At 29.5% G+C, this 18,665-nt stretch overlaps 1 protein-coding gene across 2 annotated transcripts in view; it reads right to left on the bottom strand.

Moving 5' to 3' along the window:
* Nucleotides 1-18,665, bottom strand: part of LOC116775421 (dipeptidyl aminopeptidase-like protein 6) — an 83,772-nt gene that overhangs the window by 16,874 nt on the left and 48,233 nt on the right. Inside the window, exons 3-6 of one of the 2 annotated variants that reach the window (XM_061524642.1) lie at nt 16,946-17,159; nt 3,677-3,771; nt 1,788-1,915; nt 79-308 (exon numbers count right to left, since the gene is read on the bottom strand). In XM_061524642.1, the coding sequence (XP_061380626.1) occupies nt 79-308; nt 1,788-1,915; nt 3,677-3,771; nt 16,946-17,159 (667 nt within the window). The remainder of the gene's footprint in view (nt 1-78; nt 309-1,787; nt 1,916-3,676; nt 3,772-16,945; nt 17,160-18,665) is intronic. The other variant, XM_061524643.1, reaches the window with a different exon arrangement.

The raw sequence follows: 18,665 nt of genomic DNA, 5'->3' as shown, positions 1-18,665 counted from the left end.
TTTTCCTATAAAATATATTGTATATATATATATTTAAAAATATTTTAATGGAAATAAAAAAATACCAGTTTTACCTACCTTCATACAACCAATCCGGAACACCATTATTTATTCTTCCCGGTATACCGGTGTCAGTTACTCTATACCCGGTAGATGAGCGTGGTGCCGGGCGATAATAAATATCATAATCCTTGACTGTGATGAGCCCATGTCCTTTCGGAGTCCACATCGCAAGTAAGAGGAGAGGTCCTTCGCTGATCACCCCCCCTCCTATGTCATCTGGGAGGGGGGTCAGTGGATAAGACTCGCTATGAATACACAGAAGGATTATATACATACATAAATTTTAAAGCTTCATGAATTTAAAGAGACCACTTCGTATTGTGTTTTCGATAGAAATAAGTTTTGTTTTTTTAATTCGGAAAACTCATTTCATAAAAAAAAAAAAATCTTTGGTTACAGTCGAATATGAATTTAAGCGTACGAACATAAATATATGACTACATTCGTTTTTATGGCTGCCTGATATACGGTTTGTGAAACTCGTAAAATATTCCCTTACTTTTGATTAAAATAATGTGACCTTATTTACTAAAATGGAACCCCACAAAATGGAAAAGTACTAAGCCTCTTAGAGTTGCTTTTACGAGCAATCAACATAAGCGATACGAGAAGATATTTTAATATAAAAAAATATATACATTACAGCTACGGTCAAGTTAAATATAATAAATGGTGTAAAATATAACTTCGAATAAGAAGCTGGAGACAATGTTACCAACTACTCATTGGTATTTAATATCAATTGCAGTTTTAGTTACTAGTGATACTAACATACTTGATTAAGAAGCACATAAAACTGTTAGCTTAGAAAAAAAAAAGGTAAACAGAGCGTCTAATTAACTATGGACGTGAATATTAAGTAAATTGTAAATTATTTCTTGCATGCACTTAGAAAGTTTTAAACGTCTTGTAGGACATAAACAATTTTCAATCGCTAACAATGTGCTATCGATTTCAACAAATTTATTAAATTACTGATAACTTATAACCTCACATAACTCTTGGTGGCCTCTCGAAGAAAATTTTTAAGTTAAATTGAATATTTATAAACTTACTCAGGTTTGGTGTTAAAGCTATAACAATAAGCTAAGATGAAATTGTTCTCGATGGATTTTCTGATATAATCTCGCCTAAATTAACCTCAACTAGATCGTTTAATAACAAAAATAAAAACAATATTAAGCCAGACTTTTATGTTACAAGACATCTGACAACTGATTGTCTAAAAAATTAAAAAGATTATAGCACATTTATCTCGTTATTAAAGGCTTAGTGATATTAATTAAGGAGGACGACACTTTCATTACCTGTATCCATTATACAGATTACACTCTCCAATAAACCGGTAGGGTTTATTGTCTGAAGGACGTCAATTAAATTGAACAAGCACAAGGGCGATTATTTTTTTAAAACGGCCTAGAATTAATTTCTGTCCTGCTGGTGTATATTATATTAAAACATCACAATAATATGTATCCTCGGTTGTTTTTTTATTGCTATATAACAATAATATTTTATGTTTATATATAACTAAACACAGTATTGAAAAGGATACCCTGTGTATGTCTCTGTCATCTCAATACAAATTGACGATATTTCACTCATAAAAAATTCATGACGCAGGATTTAACTATTGACATTTTTAATTAACTTTTCTTTTAGAATTTTTTCCCTGTTTAAGTTTAAGGATTAATTCCTAAGGTCGAGTTAATCTTAACACTTACGTTGTGAGAATATCATAGACCGAGTATCTCGCTAGGTATGAATACTGATGTAACTTGCGCGGTGCGTGCGCCAACAACAGGAATCGTCGGTCTGCTGACAGTGAATAAGACGCCGGTTCTAGAACACGCTAAAAAAGAAATTATATATTAAATAAGTAAAAAATCATAGTTTGATATAAATCTTCAATTTAAAGACACATTAACATGCTTCGTTTTAATTGAATGAATGCTTTAAATAAATGTAATTTTTTATACAACAGATTTTTTAAACTTGAAAATAAGTTTGATATGTGATTATTTGTTGCTACGATCCTATATTTAAAACAATATTTTTTTAGCTCGACAAGCGGAGAATGACATCGTACCTAGACAATAAACGTAGGTTTACTAAAAGTTAAGTAAGTGGTTATGATATAACTAAATATTAACACGATTCAGGATTAAAACAAAACTAATTTAAACATATTATTCTAACTATCTTTAACAAAGGGCTCTCTTAAATATTTCCATAATTAATTTACACAATACCAAAACAAACAAAATTACAATCTGAACTTGTAACCGCCGCGTGATAGTTTAATATTACAAACTGATAATCGATAGACCTTTCGTGTTGTGTTGGGGCTGCGTGCTCACAGTCACGCGGAATCTATATAGCATTAAATTAATATTGTAATAAGCAATTATTCCGTGAATATAAACAGTTTGATCCGATTTAACGAAAATGAAATCAAAATTGGATTTGCATATTACATAATTATGAACAAAACTAATAAGTGATCAGTGTTATTATATTGACCAATATACCAGGGAAGCATAACTCACAACACGCGGCCACTAACATTGTCCACATCTAGATTACAGCAAAACATTCTTACTAGCAGACCACCGCGTGACATTTACAAATGTCCGTATTTTTCGGTACTTACATAAAAATTTCGTATCCAATACACCTTTTGGCCTTACTTGTGTTATTAAGAATTAATTCATGTCAATTATTTTTAATGTCAGTAAATTTTTTTTTAAATAAAGAAAATATTGCTTTTTAACTTAAGCAACGGAATAAATATTTACAAATGAGTTTTTATAATAAAATACAGATATTTGACAAAAAGCCATTGTGAGATAAGTTTCTTTTGTATAAATTTTCTCGTAAACGGATTTTTTTTCAATCTTCTTTTAGGCTTTTCTGTTTACTTCTTTAGAATTCTTTATACACTTTGATAGGACTCTAACATTATTACAATTTTACTTGGTTTTTTATAAACATCAGCAGTTTCAATGCTTTGGAATATAAATCAATGGATATATTCGCAGCCCAAACGGTTTCTGAACCAAAAACGTTAAAATTGTCAAAGTTAAGCCAAAGGACGGAGTTCGTACGGAGGCTTCATAAAGACTTGTATGTGTGTAGACAAAAGCTGTCAAATAGAATGGAACATGCTATTTTCATTTCTTTCGATGATGACTCAAAAAAAGGCAAAACACGTGTTAGTACAGACAGCACTCTAGTTTTTTTATGTTAGTTATTTTTATAATTATAAAACAAATTATACACAATTTCTTTTACCAACAACCAAATGTTATACTTATATCTAATAAACAAGTATAATAATAATAAAAAATTTGACACAGTCGCTGACTTTTTAGGAAAAAATATTAGTAAAATTTACATTAATTGACGATAACCAAAATTACATTTCAAGACCTCTGAAGTAACACTAGAAAATTTTTCATAAGATTCATAAAAGACTAATTTCAAACGTAAAGATATACTTAATTAAGATATGCTTACACATATATACTTATACTTATTAAAATGACGTCATTGTTTCTATAGATACATAATTTTATATAGCTAATCCTTATATATAAAAATCGGTACTCACAAATGTACTGTTAGGCATTAAAGTCTTTGAGGTCTGGTTGGCAGCAAATAAAAGACTTATTCCACCCCACGCATCTCTATACACGAACTCGTCACCTGTTAAAAGAAATAAAAACTTAGGAGCTTCAAAATAAACACAATAAAATAAAGAATGTTATTTCAAATGCAACACAGACACCCAAAATGTATTTTATTGTAATAAATGAGTTTCAAAAAAACTTTTTTTACCATATAATGGTCAACATCACATCTGTATAGATTCACTAATTATAAATTGTATGTTAAATTCTAAATTAAACATAACTAAAACCCAACATAATAAATTTTATCACTGAATTTAAAACTAAAAGCGGCAGATTCTTTTATTACTTTTTTAAGAAAGTTATATCCATATTTAAAAAAATCATTTAATTTTGATCATTATAAATGTTCACAGAAATACCAGTTCGTTATTTAGGTTACTGTTAAATCTAGAATTCTTAAGCGTGCCATTAACACACTCACCTTTAACATGCGCTCAATAATCATAAATGTAAGATTGTCAAACATATACACATTCGTCATTCTCACATAAAGGTCATATGCACAGAGTTGTATATTGATTAAACTAGCATGAATAAAATATTATCGCAATGATCGCAATAATTTTAGGATGAAACTAAAAATGCCGTCGGAGCTCTTAAAACACCTAGCCCTGAGCCCTGTGGAAATTCCATGTTGTTACATTACTCCCAAAAGGCAAAGATGCCCTAGGGCTAGGATCAAGACTTTAATTCAATAAACAGTTTATGCTAGGGGCACAAAATAACACAGTAGGGTTAGGATAAAGTAGGAAGACCAAAGATACGGATAAATTAAAGACTTTTATTCGGCAAGATGAGAATTCTGCATATAGGATCCATTCAATGAGCTTAGAAATCGGAATGAGCTGCTACACATAGGAGATTTTTGAATACCTTAGCACTAAAATGGCGCACTTTAATTCATGTTTGGTCGCTAGCACTGCAAAAATTTTATCTCAATGCGTTCCAGATGACTCTCCCAGATCAGAATAATTTAGTAAGATGTGGTAAAGGTACCCAAAAAACTTGCTACATCCGGCACTAGGGCTATAAAATCAAACGTCAAGCCTTACTCTACGCTAAAATCGGCGCTGGATTAAACTATAATGAAGGATATGTATGAAAAACAACATCCCAGAATATATTTGTGCGTCGGCCGACGGACCAGACATATTTATGAAATCAAGAATTCTTAAGCGCGTTGTGATAATAGAGCTTACGGTTCCTTGGGAAACCAACATCCCTAAAGACCATGCCATCAAGATTAATAGGTATTTCAAGCGCACTTATGAACTCACTAAGAACAGGTTCGTTGTAAATATGTACGCAGTAGAAGTAGGTGCGAGAGGTATAACAGCCAAATCTCTCTACAAATACTCTCTATTAAAAGACTTGGGCCTGTCAAGAACTAACATCAGTTCATTCTTGGAAAGAGCAACGAAGATAGCCCTAGTAGATTCGTTTCAAATTTAGTTAGGTAGAGAGAGGGACTTAGACGATGGAGATGCGCGTTTAACGCGCGTTAGATATGGACCCCTTAAACCTACATCTGGGTTGCAAGACCGCCCTCTGAAACGCGATGGACCCGGCACCCGCACAGTGAATCCATGGAATGCTGAGAAGTTTCGTCTGTGTAAATTTTTATATCTGGTTCCTATTCTTTCAGGCGATAGTTTAGTGTTAATTTTAATAGGTTTAAAAATATATCACTTCCTTAAATATTGGCTAATTAGATGCTAGACATTAAGAAATATTTTTATACCTACGAAAATGTGTAAGAATGTGGTGGATTTAATTAATTACTATAGAAATAGTATTTTATTGGAACAGAACATATCTTAATTAGACAAAGTCTATTTGATAGTAATTACAATATTTATTACTATATTTAAGTTAAATTACCTATTTAGTAATAATAAAAATAAAACCCATGACACTATGCCTTTTTTATTAACTGTTAAAATGTCAAGATACTTCAGTGGGATTTCGAAAATAGTTGTTGTACTTACACGTGAAATTATTGTTACTTTTTAATGTATTTTGGTATTTAGCATTACATTTTTTAAAGTTAAGACCTATAATAGGTAATGCCATAAATGTCATTTCGGCATGCTATAGCCAATGTCAGCTAATTGTAAGAGTAATTTTTAGAATAGAAATCTGTCTGATAGACGTGGGCAATTGTTTTAGAAATGGGATGTCTGTAGTTGTATGAAGAATTTATATAAGTAGGATGGGGCAGAGTTGTGAGATCAGTTAGATAGAAATGAAGGTAGCAATAAGTTATTAAGGGGACAATTCAAGAGCAATATGATTGTAACAAAGATCTTTATGGAGACTTAAGACGTATTTAATAAATACTTATAATGATCTTTAATCTGCGATTATATCGGTAAAATTTTAAACAATTTACCTTTTATTCACAACATCCTATGCCATACTACTTTTGAAGCACTGTCAGAGATCAAAGCAATCTTCAAATTTATATATGCAAGTGAAATCGTAACGATTTGAGAAAATACTAGTTAGAGAGAGTAACCTAATTCACTAGTTAGACAACGAGCTTCACCACTAGCCGAGTGAAAACTTGTTGCTGAATAGAAAGTAGAAGAGTGGCGAGAGAGAAGAATGGTGACTTCTTCTTGGACTAAGTGCTAGTAAAGATGGTCAGGCTTATAGATATATCCGATATTAATTATATGACAATTATATACAGAAGATAACATATTATCAGTAGCTAAAAGTTTTAGCAAAATTGGGTATTTGCGAAAAGTATGTCAAAACTCTAAAATTTGAGTTTCATGAAGTGATAGCTAGGTAAAGAAGGAAGGAATAAGATTAAAGGTATCGAGAGCATACTTATAAAATTCTGCAAATTGCACCCTAAGCTAATATAAGGTGTCCTATAGTATATAATATAGAACATAGAACGTATCCTTGATGCAGCAAAGAAGATGACAATTTACAGTGAGAAGGACATTAAATCCTGAAAAAAAATATTGCACCGTTATGATATTAGGAAACAAGAACAGAAATTAAACCATGATCAGTAAAATAATATTAACTAGAAACAACCAAATGAGAAAACCTGATTTTGCAACATCAACGGCCGAAACCAGTACTGTTGTAATTGTGGTGAAAACAATCACTCAAGTGTCTTGTGTCTTAAAAACAAAAGGGTAAGAAAATTTTAACGTGCTTTAGGCACATTTCGATAGAAAAAAATGAGAACACAATAAAATATACAGAGGAGATGTTGTCACAGGACGGAACGTTTAATATGTGTCAGAATTTACACATTGAATAATACCACTGTTTTAATTCAACATTCTGTTTATATTTTCGAAAAACCCACCCGCAACAAATGTGGAATTTTACAATTCCAAAATCTAATTTCTTATACAGGAGCAATATAATTTTGATATAATACAATATGTTGTTATAAAACCTGTTTTATTTCTACCAGTTCATTCTGTATTAGTTCATTTTCCCAGAAGATTAAAGAGGTAAATACGAAATATATACCACGATATTTTTAGTCGCAAAACAAAGTAAACCTAAAAAATAAGCTTTTACCATACTATAACGGAGAAGAAAAGAAATACGCTGCGGCGTTTTTTTATTCAGGCTACAATAAATTAAAAGGTAGCTCCTTTCCAAATTAAAAAAAGTATCCATAGAAGGAACCCAGATTGGCTTATATAACTATCACCAAAAACTCAATGTACTAATCTTGTAAAGAAATCGATATCTGTAACAACCATAAGCAATTCAAAGTAAACTAAGCTAAGTATTTTTTTTTAAAGTTTCTGTGACAAGACACGAGACTAAACGATGAAAGTTTTATAGTAATATATGTACCTCCAGTATTTTTGCGTGTTTTAATATATTAATTTTAAGCTGTAATAATTTATTTATTGTTTGAACATGGTAACAAAATGCCTTCAGATATTAAACAGTACTTTTAATGGCCACTTTATCCTCAGAAGTTAAAAAAATATATACATATATGTAGAGAGAGAATTGGCGGATGCAAAATAAATATGAATTACCAGCGGCGATTGGCAAATAACAATAATAATCTTATAGACCATTGTTTTTTATATTTAGAGTTAAAAGTCTGCTTTATTAAAATGTTTTCAGTGCAATGAACACCCGCCGCCGAATACATAAAAATGAGCTATATAGGGTGCTCTCCTATCGAGAAATAAAAAATAAAATATTTGAATTCATAACGGAACGAGTCGAATATGAAAGCTGCTGTATGAGTGATTAAATATGAACATTTATTTTTTATCCTTCACAATATTAGTTTGGTTGGTTAACCATGTCTTCAGGACAGTGGAGTGAAGGAGCTGGTAAAAAAATAATAACCACTACTACAAGAATTCAGTACCTACAAAAATAGTAATTAAAATAAAGAAGCACCTGAAGCCTAATGAGAATAAAAGATATAAATGAATTGATGTGCATTTAATTTATCGAACAGTGTCCTACTTATAATATATGAAAGGTACTTTTTATTGCAAAAAGTCGTTGGAAAAGCTCATGGAGCTATTACATAATAAAGAAGAAAATATTTAGGAATACGAGGAGCATTTCTTAAAATAGTTAAATTCTAAAATTAAAGCTGTCCCAAAAATTATAATATAGATTTTTAACAATACAAGCACACATTGTATTGTAATATTCAAAGGAATGTAAAAGATATATTTTTTTAAAGTAAACCAAAAATTTCGGTGTGAAAGTTTATTCCTTTATTTTATTTACTTAATATTTACACATGATGTGTTAATTGTATTTTTTGATGTTTTATACGTTTTGTTTCGTTTGAAAAAAAAAAGTTTAATGTTCTTTAAATAGTGTTTGAATAATTTAACCAGTCATAAAATCAGAACAAATTTGTGTTTTCCATAAACCACTTGAACAGTACAATTCCTTTTATAAAATATGATATTCTGATTCCCTACAAATTATTGTATTTTTCGTATTACAATTCAATAAAATAGGTCAATAGGATCAACATTATTAGATCGGAAATAAGAAGGCTTTATAATTTTACTATTGTGATCGTAGAATCTTGATATTGTATTGTTGCATATTCTGTACTTATTAAATGACTTGTCAATAGGAAATTATTGTTACGTAATTTTGTTAAATTTATTTAAAAAATCACTTATGGTTATTTATTTTTTTAAATAAAATTTGCTATATAAATGAAACTAATATTTCCGGATTACTACGCGTATTTTTATATAGTATGTATTTATTGTTATATAGTTTTCAATTACAGATATAAATAGATTCATACATATGTCTCTATGCTACAAATTAAGTAAAATAATGATTCCTAATGTTTTTCATTTACAATCAATCGTGTTCAAGTTTATAAATACAACTAAATTTAGACTGCCGTCGACCTAAAATGATAAAAATGTGGGGATCAAACAGATAACACCGTGGCCGGTGCCAAGATTATATAAAGTCATCCACCTCCAAAAAGTATACTCCTAATATACATTGTCTTATTAAAGCGTGGTTGTTTTAACTTCGTTATGATATAACGAATCATACAATTTTATTAATTTTTTAAACGGGATACAATTTTATGGATACAAAAAGTAATATCTTAAAGACGATGAAATTTTAAGACTTTATCATTTTACATATTGTACTTAAAAGAGATGCTCTGGACATAAAATATTATTTGTAAAATCAGAAGGCTGTTCCCAAGGGTTGCTTTTAGTGGTCTATCTGGGATTTCTCTATATACAGCGCCTAAGGTTTTTGGATGTAATAATGTACATTTTTGGAAAATTTATGTTACTTATATAATTTTCACAATTTAATCAATTTATTTCAATATTTTTCTTAATATTACAGTTATATACAACCGTATGTCCCTGTCTAATAAACAAAGTTAAATGACTGTTTGAGAGAAAAACATTAAACAGTTATAAAGTAACTGAAGAAGGGAAAGTGTAAGATCATTCGTATTTTAATTTTTATTATACAGACAGGAAATTCATATTTTTTTTAATTTTTTATAAGTTACAGAAAACTATGATATAAGCAAAGAAAGGGCAATTTAATATATTTTTGGAACTAAATAAAAAAAAAGTTGTATCCGATCTCAAAAATATTACAATTAGATTCGTATAAATAAAATAAAATAACGTAATACTTTATAATTAGCATTGAAATATAACAATCGGTGTCCCTTGTTCGTTTAGTCAAAGTTATAGGATTTCGTCTATAAAATTACCACAAGCGTGACTACGGCGCAAATTTAGTTTAATGTAAATTTAGTTATAGGATAGAATTAGCATGAAGTGTCCGGCGTCCCCGTTTCATAGTATATGTTTATGATTGTAACAATTTCCTTTATTATATTTGTAACTTGGACCTTTATACGACACGAAATTGCTAATTCAAAGTATCTTTGTAATAAACATTATCCCTGCAGTTTTCACAATTATTTGGGGTTATCATCAACCATAAAAGCATTTTAGATATCCGTTCTTCATCAATTTTCATAAACTTAGTTATATTCATCTGTTATATGATTATAAAAAAAGCAATTATAAAATATATATGTTTATATACCTATATAATAAATAAATTTATAATGTATAATTGAGTCAGATGCTATAACTACTTATCTTTATACGTTCGAATATCTGAAAGGAAGTCGAATAAAGGTTTGTGGATATTCTCACATGACTAATATTTAATTTTAAAAGCACACCGTTTTGACTATTTTGAAGTTTCCATAATCAAACCAAAAACTAAAAAAAAAAATGCGTTGTCAGTTACAACATATACAAATTACGTTACTTCAGTTCCTTTGTGCTTATGTGTGACCTGTTTATCAAATTATTATTGTAATGTAAATGAGATTTACGTTGAGGTATTTTTGTTTAAACCATATGATTTTTATAATTCATCTGTTAGATCTACATATAAAGACAGTATGCTAGAAATTTGTTTGTACAAATAAATATAAAATTACACTTTAATGGCATTTTAAAAAGAATATCATCTGAAGAGTTAATATTATTCAAGAAATTTAATTTGACTATTACAATCACCTTTATGACGAATGTGCAATTAAATTATTCTTCAAACATAACAAATTCAACAATAATTATTCATATATTACTATTTCCATTTCAAGAAACAGAATTAAACAGAAGATAAGACAAGGCCACGCGACGGATGTTATTTCAACCCTACCTAATTTAATAATAATAATAAATGTCCTCTAAATAAATTCTTCACTCAGTTATCTTAAGATAATATATCTTAAGATAACTGAGTGAAGAAAGATGTAAATTGTGGCCTCAACGTCTACTTTAATGGGTTTTAATTATGAAGAAATGTGAGATGAAATCCTCTTTACACGCATAGCGTTAAAGGCTGTGATTATTAAAGACTAATGGAAAAGTTTTGGTACTTAAATTTTGTACTTAAGTAATCTGCGTACCCGTTTTAGAAATCCACAAATTAAATTATGTATTTTGCCACAATTATCCCAACGAACAATAGCCGAAATATAGTTTAGTTGAAATTTGATTTTCCGTAAAATGAAATATTCATAAATAAAATTAAAAAGTAAATACTCAATAATTTTTTAGATTATCACAAGTACTCATTCAAAGAAAACTGTATTTGCGGAACTTTTCTTATCTTCCCCTCTTTATTTTACCTATAAAGTATCTCAAAAGCCAAGTCTTGCTTGTATTCCTAAACATCAACACAGTAACACCGAACTGAGTCTTACCTTCATCTAAAAAACAACCAACACTATTAACAAACCCATCTGTATATATCTATTTAATAGCCTCATTATCAAAAGTTCTATCGACATACAAAGTGAGTTATAAATTTAGAAAGTTTTTCTTTATACTGGCGTAAAAATGGACACAAGCGGGTCAAAAGGTTTGTGTACTACACGTCCGGATATCATATAAGGGCATAAAGATAGCAAATAGTCGCAGATGTGCCAAATGGATGGCGCTTGGTTTTGATATCATAAAATATGACCATGATGTGGGTTTCAAGGAATCATAGACACTATGTTTTTATGGAAAGGAATCTTCATAGATTTAGTGCGGCCATGATTTATGTTAGTTAGGTTTCTGTATAACTAAATTGTATTTGATGAAATTTTTTATGTAAAACAGTTGTTTTCGTATCAAAAAGTAACATTCATCCAGCAAACCTCGCATAGATCCTAGTTTATAAAGAATAAACCTTTACTAATTTCTTATAAAGGTTCAGTTTTCAAGGTTCTGATTATAACGCTTACAATAAAATTTTACAAAAAATACATTGTTCTCTGTTGTTTTGGTTGCAAATGAGATGAAGTAAATGATATCTATTTACTGATAAATACCTAACTGTCTTGTAGTATATAATACCTAGCAAATAGCTAAACTAAAATATATATTATAGATATAAATTCTATTCAGTTTTTTTCAATGAAACGAAACGAAACGACAAATCAAAAACTACAAATTAAAAAACTCCTTTTTTAATTTTATCAATGGACATGCTACTATCATAAAACGTTTATACACAATGAGTGTCTTGAGCGTCTTTGTAGACATATGTCTTCATGAATTTGGCACTATGACAAGAAGACTTCTTCTCGTAAACGAAACCGTTTACTAAAAAGGTTCTTTATTGTCAGGAAATAGTCGCTACCAAATTTTATTTACTATGTCCATTGAAGCTTATCATCATTTAATGCATTATGAAAATTACATAGACAATCAAGATTTTACTAGCACTATAGTACCCGTTTTCTTTATGTTAGTACTATTATCAACTGTACAAAAATGAATTACCATGGTAGGATATTTTCTTACAACATTTTCTTGTCGCATAACTTTATACAATGCTGTTCAATATGTCACAAATAAGGACATTCAGAATCGTCAGATTCTAATGGTATAGAAGAAATTTTGTTAGAAAGACATTCAACTAAACTATTGTCATATACGTCTTAGATAAATTATAAAAGTCACATGCTGTGAATGATAAGTGAATCGGCATTGCACAGTTGGAGTGAAGCCAAAAAGTTTTGGTTACGTTTCCCTTGTTTTGTGAACTTGATGAGCTCTGTACAATTCTCGTCACGCAAAAATTCAAGTATTATAAATCAAATAAACTTGAAGATTTCATTTTATTACGTAATAGAAGACGAAACCGTGTAAGGATATGTTAAACATGGTAAGAATTAATGTTAAGAATACTAGAAGCTTATTAGTCTTACTTTTATCTTAACGTAGCAAAAAGAGAATCCATTAACATAGAAGTGAACATGAACGAATGTAAATGTTAGCCGTAAAGAGAAAATAGATAAGAAATGTATATAATTACCATTTAGAAGCTCGGAATTACAGATCTGTTTTATATAATAATTTTATCAAATTTATTTATATATAAATGAACAATTTAAGAGACACTTATGATTATTCCATTGCGTTATATGATTTGTTCGACAAACTAGTTTAAATTTTTATTATTATTTTTAATAACTTAATTTTTTTATTGTATTTATTTATTCTTTTTTAAACGCACTAAAATCATCCTATTGTCATTAAGGGACACACGTGTGAGGTTATCTAATATCTAGGATAATATTCAGGGTTACTTCGGTCTATTGTGTTTAAGAAGCGAGTCGTTTTATGTAACAGTTTGGCAATGTTCCATGCTTTTATCTATTTGATCTCTCAACTGTTCTCATTTAAATGTCATTGCACTAAACGCAATGACTAATGTAACGTGTTCTGACGTGCATTTTTAATCACTAGCAATAAGATACAGTATTTCATTCAACTTTTTACAATTTTCTAAGAAAAGAAAGAACATAACAATATAATTACTTTTATTATACTGACAATAATAAAGTTTAACTTAAAAAAATTAATGTTTTCCTTTTTCGTTTTGTATTGAAATGCTTTTGCTGAAAGTAGTTCGTGTTAGTTAACTTAATCATAAAGCAGAAAACGTTGCTTTCCTTCCGTATACTTCCTTGATCGTTTCCATCAAAAGCAATAAAAATTTACGAATTCTGATCTAACATTTTATTATTGGGAAAAGAAATAGTTATGTATTCAAACCTACCATTCATTTTTATCATATTAAAATTGTTTTATTCCTGAGATACTACTTGTTAAATATTAAGAATATTACATACACTTCGAAATAAAACTTTATTATTAGGTTTAACGCGATCTCAACTCGTCGTTTCAATTAATTCGCAGTTCATGATCACGGAAGACAAATTTTAAGTATCTGAGACCAAGATTCGGAAATATGATTCGAACTAAATCACTTTATCCATGACATCTATAACAATTTTTGAAATTTATAATCGTTAGTTGTCCAATATTTAATTTATTATTAATATTATTGTAATCGGAAATATTAATGATTAATAATGGCAACATTATAAGTAATAAAGAGATAGCAGGTTGTTCATAAAATATTTTTCTGGATGCGATTATCTGATTTAAAAACACTACTTCATTGGGTTAAAATATAAATGTAATTGTTGTTGGTATGGCCCTAAAGTATTGAAATGGAATTTTTAATTTCATATTCGTAGTTTCATTAAAACGTATCTGAGACAGTATTAATATTTCGGTTCAACGGAGCGGAGAATATTCTTCGTAACAATTCTAACGACTAACGAGAAACAAATGAGTTTGGTATTTTTTTGAATCATCTAGTTTTTTGTTGGTCCTTGCGGTGAAAACAATTGAATTCTTTACCACATAAACAAAATGATGATCTAAATCATATTAGTATGGTCAAGTTATTATTCAACTTTGATGCTTATATATTAATAAAACTCAATTATTTACTTAATTTAATAAATTTAATTACTACAAAAACCTCAACCTTAACCTTATTCAATAGCAACTACTCTTTAATAGAGATTTATTTTGGAGACGCAAAAGACTTGTTTTACGATAATAGTCCATCTATTTTTGTACTTCGCAGATCAAGTAATCTTCGCTTTTCCACAATCATAAAAGAAACCAATAAAAGAAGAGAGGACGATAGAGTAATAAATCTTACGGAACAAATGCTACCTACACTGTGTCAGTAAATAACTATGTTCGGCAGACTGCCAAGTGTAGTTACTTTCATGTCTACGGCAAACTAGATCTTGCTTTTGCTAGTAGAATAGCATTTGACAGGGTAAGTGGCCCTACGTATAGATGGTTCTAAGGTTATAATAAAAATAGAACTAAATATATGAAGTAAATAGATAAAATATTGAAGTATTATAAGATAGTGCATTGGAACTTACTTGACTTTATAGCTATGAGAATTTGTATGTGTGAGTATTCGTCGGTGTGTGTGTGTGCGTGTTGCGTAAAATATAAGAAAACATTGAACTGATTTGGATATAACTTTATATTTAAATGGTTAGACTAGGTGGATAACTCTAAGAGAACTACCAACCCACGTCTTTAAACTGGATAAGCTAGATAAAATAAGGTTTTATGATTTTTTTTACAACAAAACTTCATTACAAAAAAAAAACAAAAAAAAAATCTAGGGAAAAATCAAGTTATCGCTGAAAAAAATATTTTAAACGGAATATACTGCCAGATATAAATGGTAGCAGACAAAAAATTAATACTTATATTATTTGTCTTAGAAAATTGCAAAAATAAGTAACAGTTATTGATACTTCAAATAACTTCTCATATTTCAACTTGAAACAAATATTATTTATAATCAATCACTACATTCCAAAGGCAAAGCAACGCCAAGACGTCTGTTTGATTTTCCGATTACAAAAAACACGGCGATTTCCTCGTTCCCTTTTTACTTGACAAAATAGACGAAAAAGAAAACCATTAGCTTTCCAAATACAAGAAAAATAAAAAAAGATTAACGTTTTTCTCAATTCATGAAAAGTAAAACGAATGTTCTAAGTCACTCAAATAAGTTTCGTGGAATCAATTCCCATTATAGGCTTTTAGGCTTTTTACAGTTTTCTTTACTAAAAGCTATTTCTATATTATTAAACGCTGTTTTACACAAACATTCAACTTGTTAATTTAATGTTATAATTCAATTGGCCAAAACTTCAAAAGTAATAATAATAACATTTTGAATTAATTTTTGAAAAGAGATTTTATCTCCTAATGGTCTGAAAAATGTTGTTTATTGATTTTATCCATACCAACTAACCCTTTGAAGCAATTTTAAGTTCAGTATTATTAAATTGATTTTCAAATAGATTAAACTAAAATTATTAACGGACAAGTTATTCGTTTGGATGTTAAGTGAAAGAAAATTTAATATTCTAATTAATAAACTATATCAAGCCTTCGGCATGGCAATAAATTTGTGGATTTTAAATAAAAAAGAGGTTTTTCTTTAGCCTACCCTATAAGAGCACGTTTAAATTAACTAAACACCAAGAAATTAGGTTGTCGTACCTAATAGTACCTTTAGACTGATTTAATAAAAGATGTTAATGAATATATATGTAACAAACATCCGTATTCCTATTTTTATAGACCCTGTATATAAAAACATGGTACAGTGAGTATTATCATGTAAATCGTAAAACGACGGCACCTTACGATTAAAACATATGTACATATTAAAACCACTAATAATACAACTAATCTAGTTTCGTGTTCTCGTTGATTAAGGTTATTGATATAGATTAGGTTAGGTTAGTATTGATCTCCATGAAAAATTAATCCTTAAACTTTACACACTTATTAAATTTTACAATGAAAATATATTATAAACCTTATATTATCAAATTGAAAATCTCCTGTAAAGTTTTATACCCTCTAACACACTTCGACAGATACTATGAAGCGAAGGAAAGCAGTGAAAAGAATATTGTAAAAGTAAGTTCCGTACGATGAAATTTCCCATTTTGATATTTCATCCTCTGTTATGTGATTTGATCGAAATGTGTGAAGAATTTTCCTTTTGTACTCTTATATATTTTGTATCTGATCTTTTATATACCGATTTCTTAACTATAAAGTTGGGATGCATTGCATGTTCCATGTTTGAACTTATATATATAATTGTTATCGGATTTTTCGTACCGAATCACAACTATTAGCATTGCATTTTTATATTAATATATAAATTATGGTCTTAAACTAGTGTAAAAGCTCCAGGAAATTATTTTTGGGAATATAACTAACCAGATATCCAAGTACCGTTCCACTTGATTGGAACCAAATCTTCAGTTAACAGATCTTGTATCTTCAATCTCCTGCCTTTCACACGAGGACCCTCATCAGGTGGCGTCAGTAGCACCACTGAGGTAACAATCAGAGCCAGTACAGCAACTATAACGAGCAGTGCTATAAGAATACCTCTCCAATTTCTTTGGTTGGGACCGCCTACCACCAGCTTCTGGAACAAATTTTTTGGTTAGACCTGAATATATACGTTAAACAACAGCATACTATAGTCTTATACTAAACAACAAATTACTTCATAATAAGACATTATCAATTTTCCAGCTATATGATCCCACCAATCTTATTCAGATATATCCATTAATTTTAAAAGTTATGTCAAACAATGCAGAGAAATAATAAGATAATAGATTATAAACGTTGTCCTTTAGGTAAAAAAATTGTTTATAGTTTTTTGTAACTCAAAGCGAGGAGAACCGTTTGAATAGAGTTTTCACCACAAATATCGATCTCACTCCATTGTTAAGCCATAAAGGTATTAAGTGAAAACCGATAAAATTGACAAGTGACCATAAATCTAGTGCTATCAAAGCGCAGATACCGGAAACAGGCGATTTATCATGACAACAATGGTTGTTTGGCATAAAGCTGCGGTTGAGGTTTATGTGTAACGAAATATTTGGAGTGAAGCAAATTGAGTTTTCGTTAGTCTTTTAAATTTATTTGACATTATGTAATAAAACCACAATAGTATTACTTTAGGATAAAAACTTTTTTTTCATGAATTAAACTTTATTCCCTATATTGTGGAGCAATATTTGCAAAGAAAATACAAGAAATTGGTTCTTATAACGGAAGCATGACATTCAAAAGCAGGTTCCACGAGGTTTTATCAGAATATGACACCCCTAAAGGCCGTTTCCTCCGAAACTCCGCAATTACCCAACATTAGGGTTGTTTCCCCGACACTTCGCCGACATTTCGGCGATAACGACCACTCCGACAGTCAATTGAAATTTTAAATATTCACCACCGTTAAAAATAAAAAGTATCAAGAACAATAATCATGTGTACCAGAAGCGAGTTCGATTTACATATATCATCTGTGTGTTGAAATGTTCTGTTTTCATAAAATTACTTTTTTAACCTTTGACATTATATATGTATCCCGATCGTGTCGATGAATTATTCATCCTATAATTTCTCTTTTAATTAAATTTGTGTTTAATCTATACTTTATCGATTCTTAATGAGATATAAGATTTTCGCGAGTATTGATTGAAATAAAACTAATGTATTTTGGATTTACTACTATTTTAAACAACATACTACCGACGTTTCGGTTACTTTGCAGCAACCGTGATCACAGGCTGACGAGATGTGAGACAAACGCGTAATAAGTCCGAAAAATATTAGTTCTATGTCAATTTATCGATTCTTATTTATAAAAGGTAAGTAAACGAGCAAAAAAAACTCAATTTTTAAATTATTATCGTCACTAAAATCAATTTCATCGTCTGTTAAAAAATAATCTGTATATGGCAGTATATATACCAACGCCACATTAACTGCTATTGTATATTCTCTCAAAAATCTGAGAATTAATCATCACGAAAATACTTTTGGTCAAGAATTTGATCTGTTTAATCTTTACCATGAAAACATATTTCACGCACAATAATTTTTATATAACATTTTGCTATCTTGTTTATCGCTTTCT

This window comes from Danaus plexippus, chromosome 25 (assembly GCF_018135715.1).
Source record: "Danaus plexippus chromosome 25, MEX_DaPlex, whole genome shotgun sequence".
NCBI classification, from domain to species: Eukaryota; Metazoa; Arthropoda; class Insecta; order Lepidoptera; family Nymphalidae; genus Danaus; species Danaus plexippus.
Note: the sequence above shows the minus strand (reverse complement) of the source record. Positions and strands in the feature narration are given on the sequence as shown.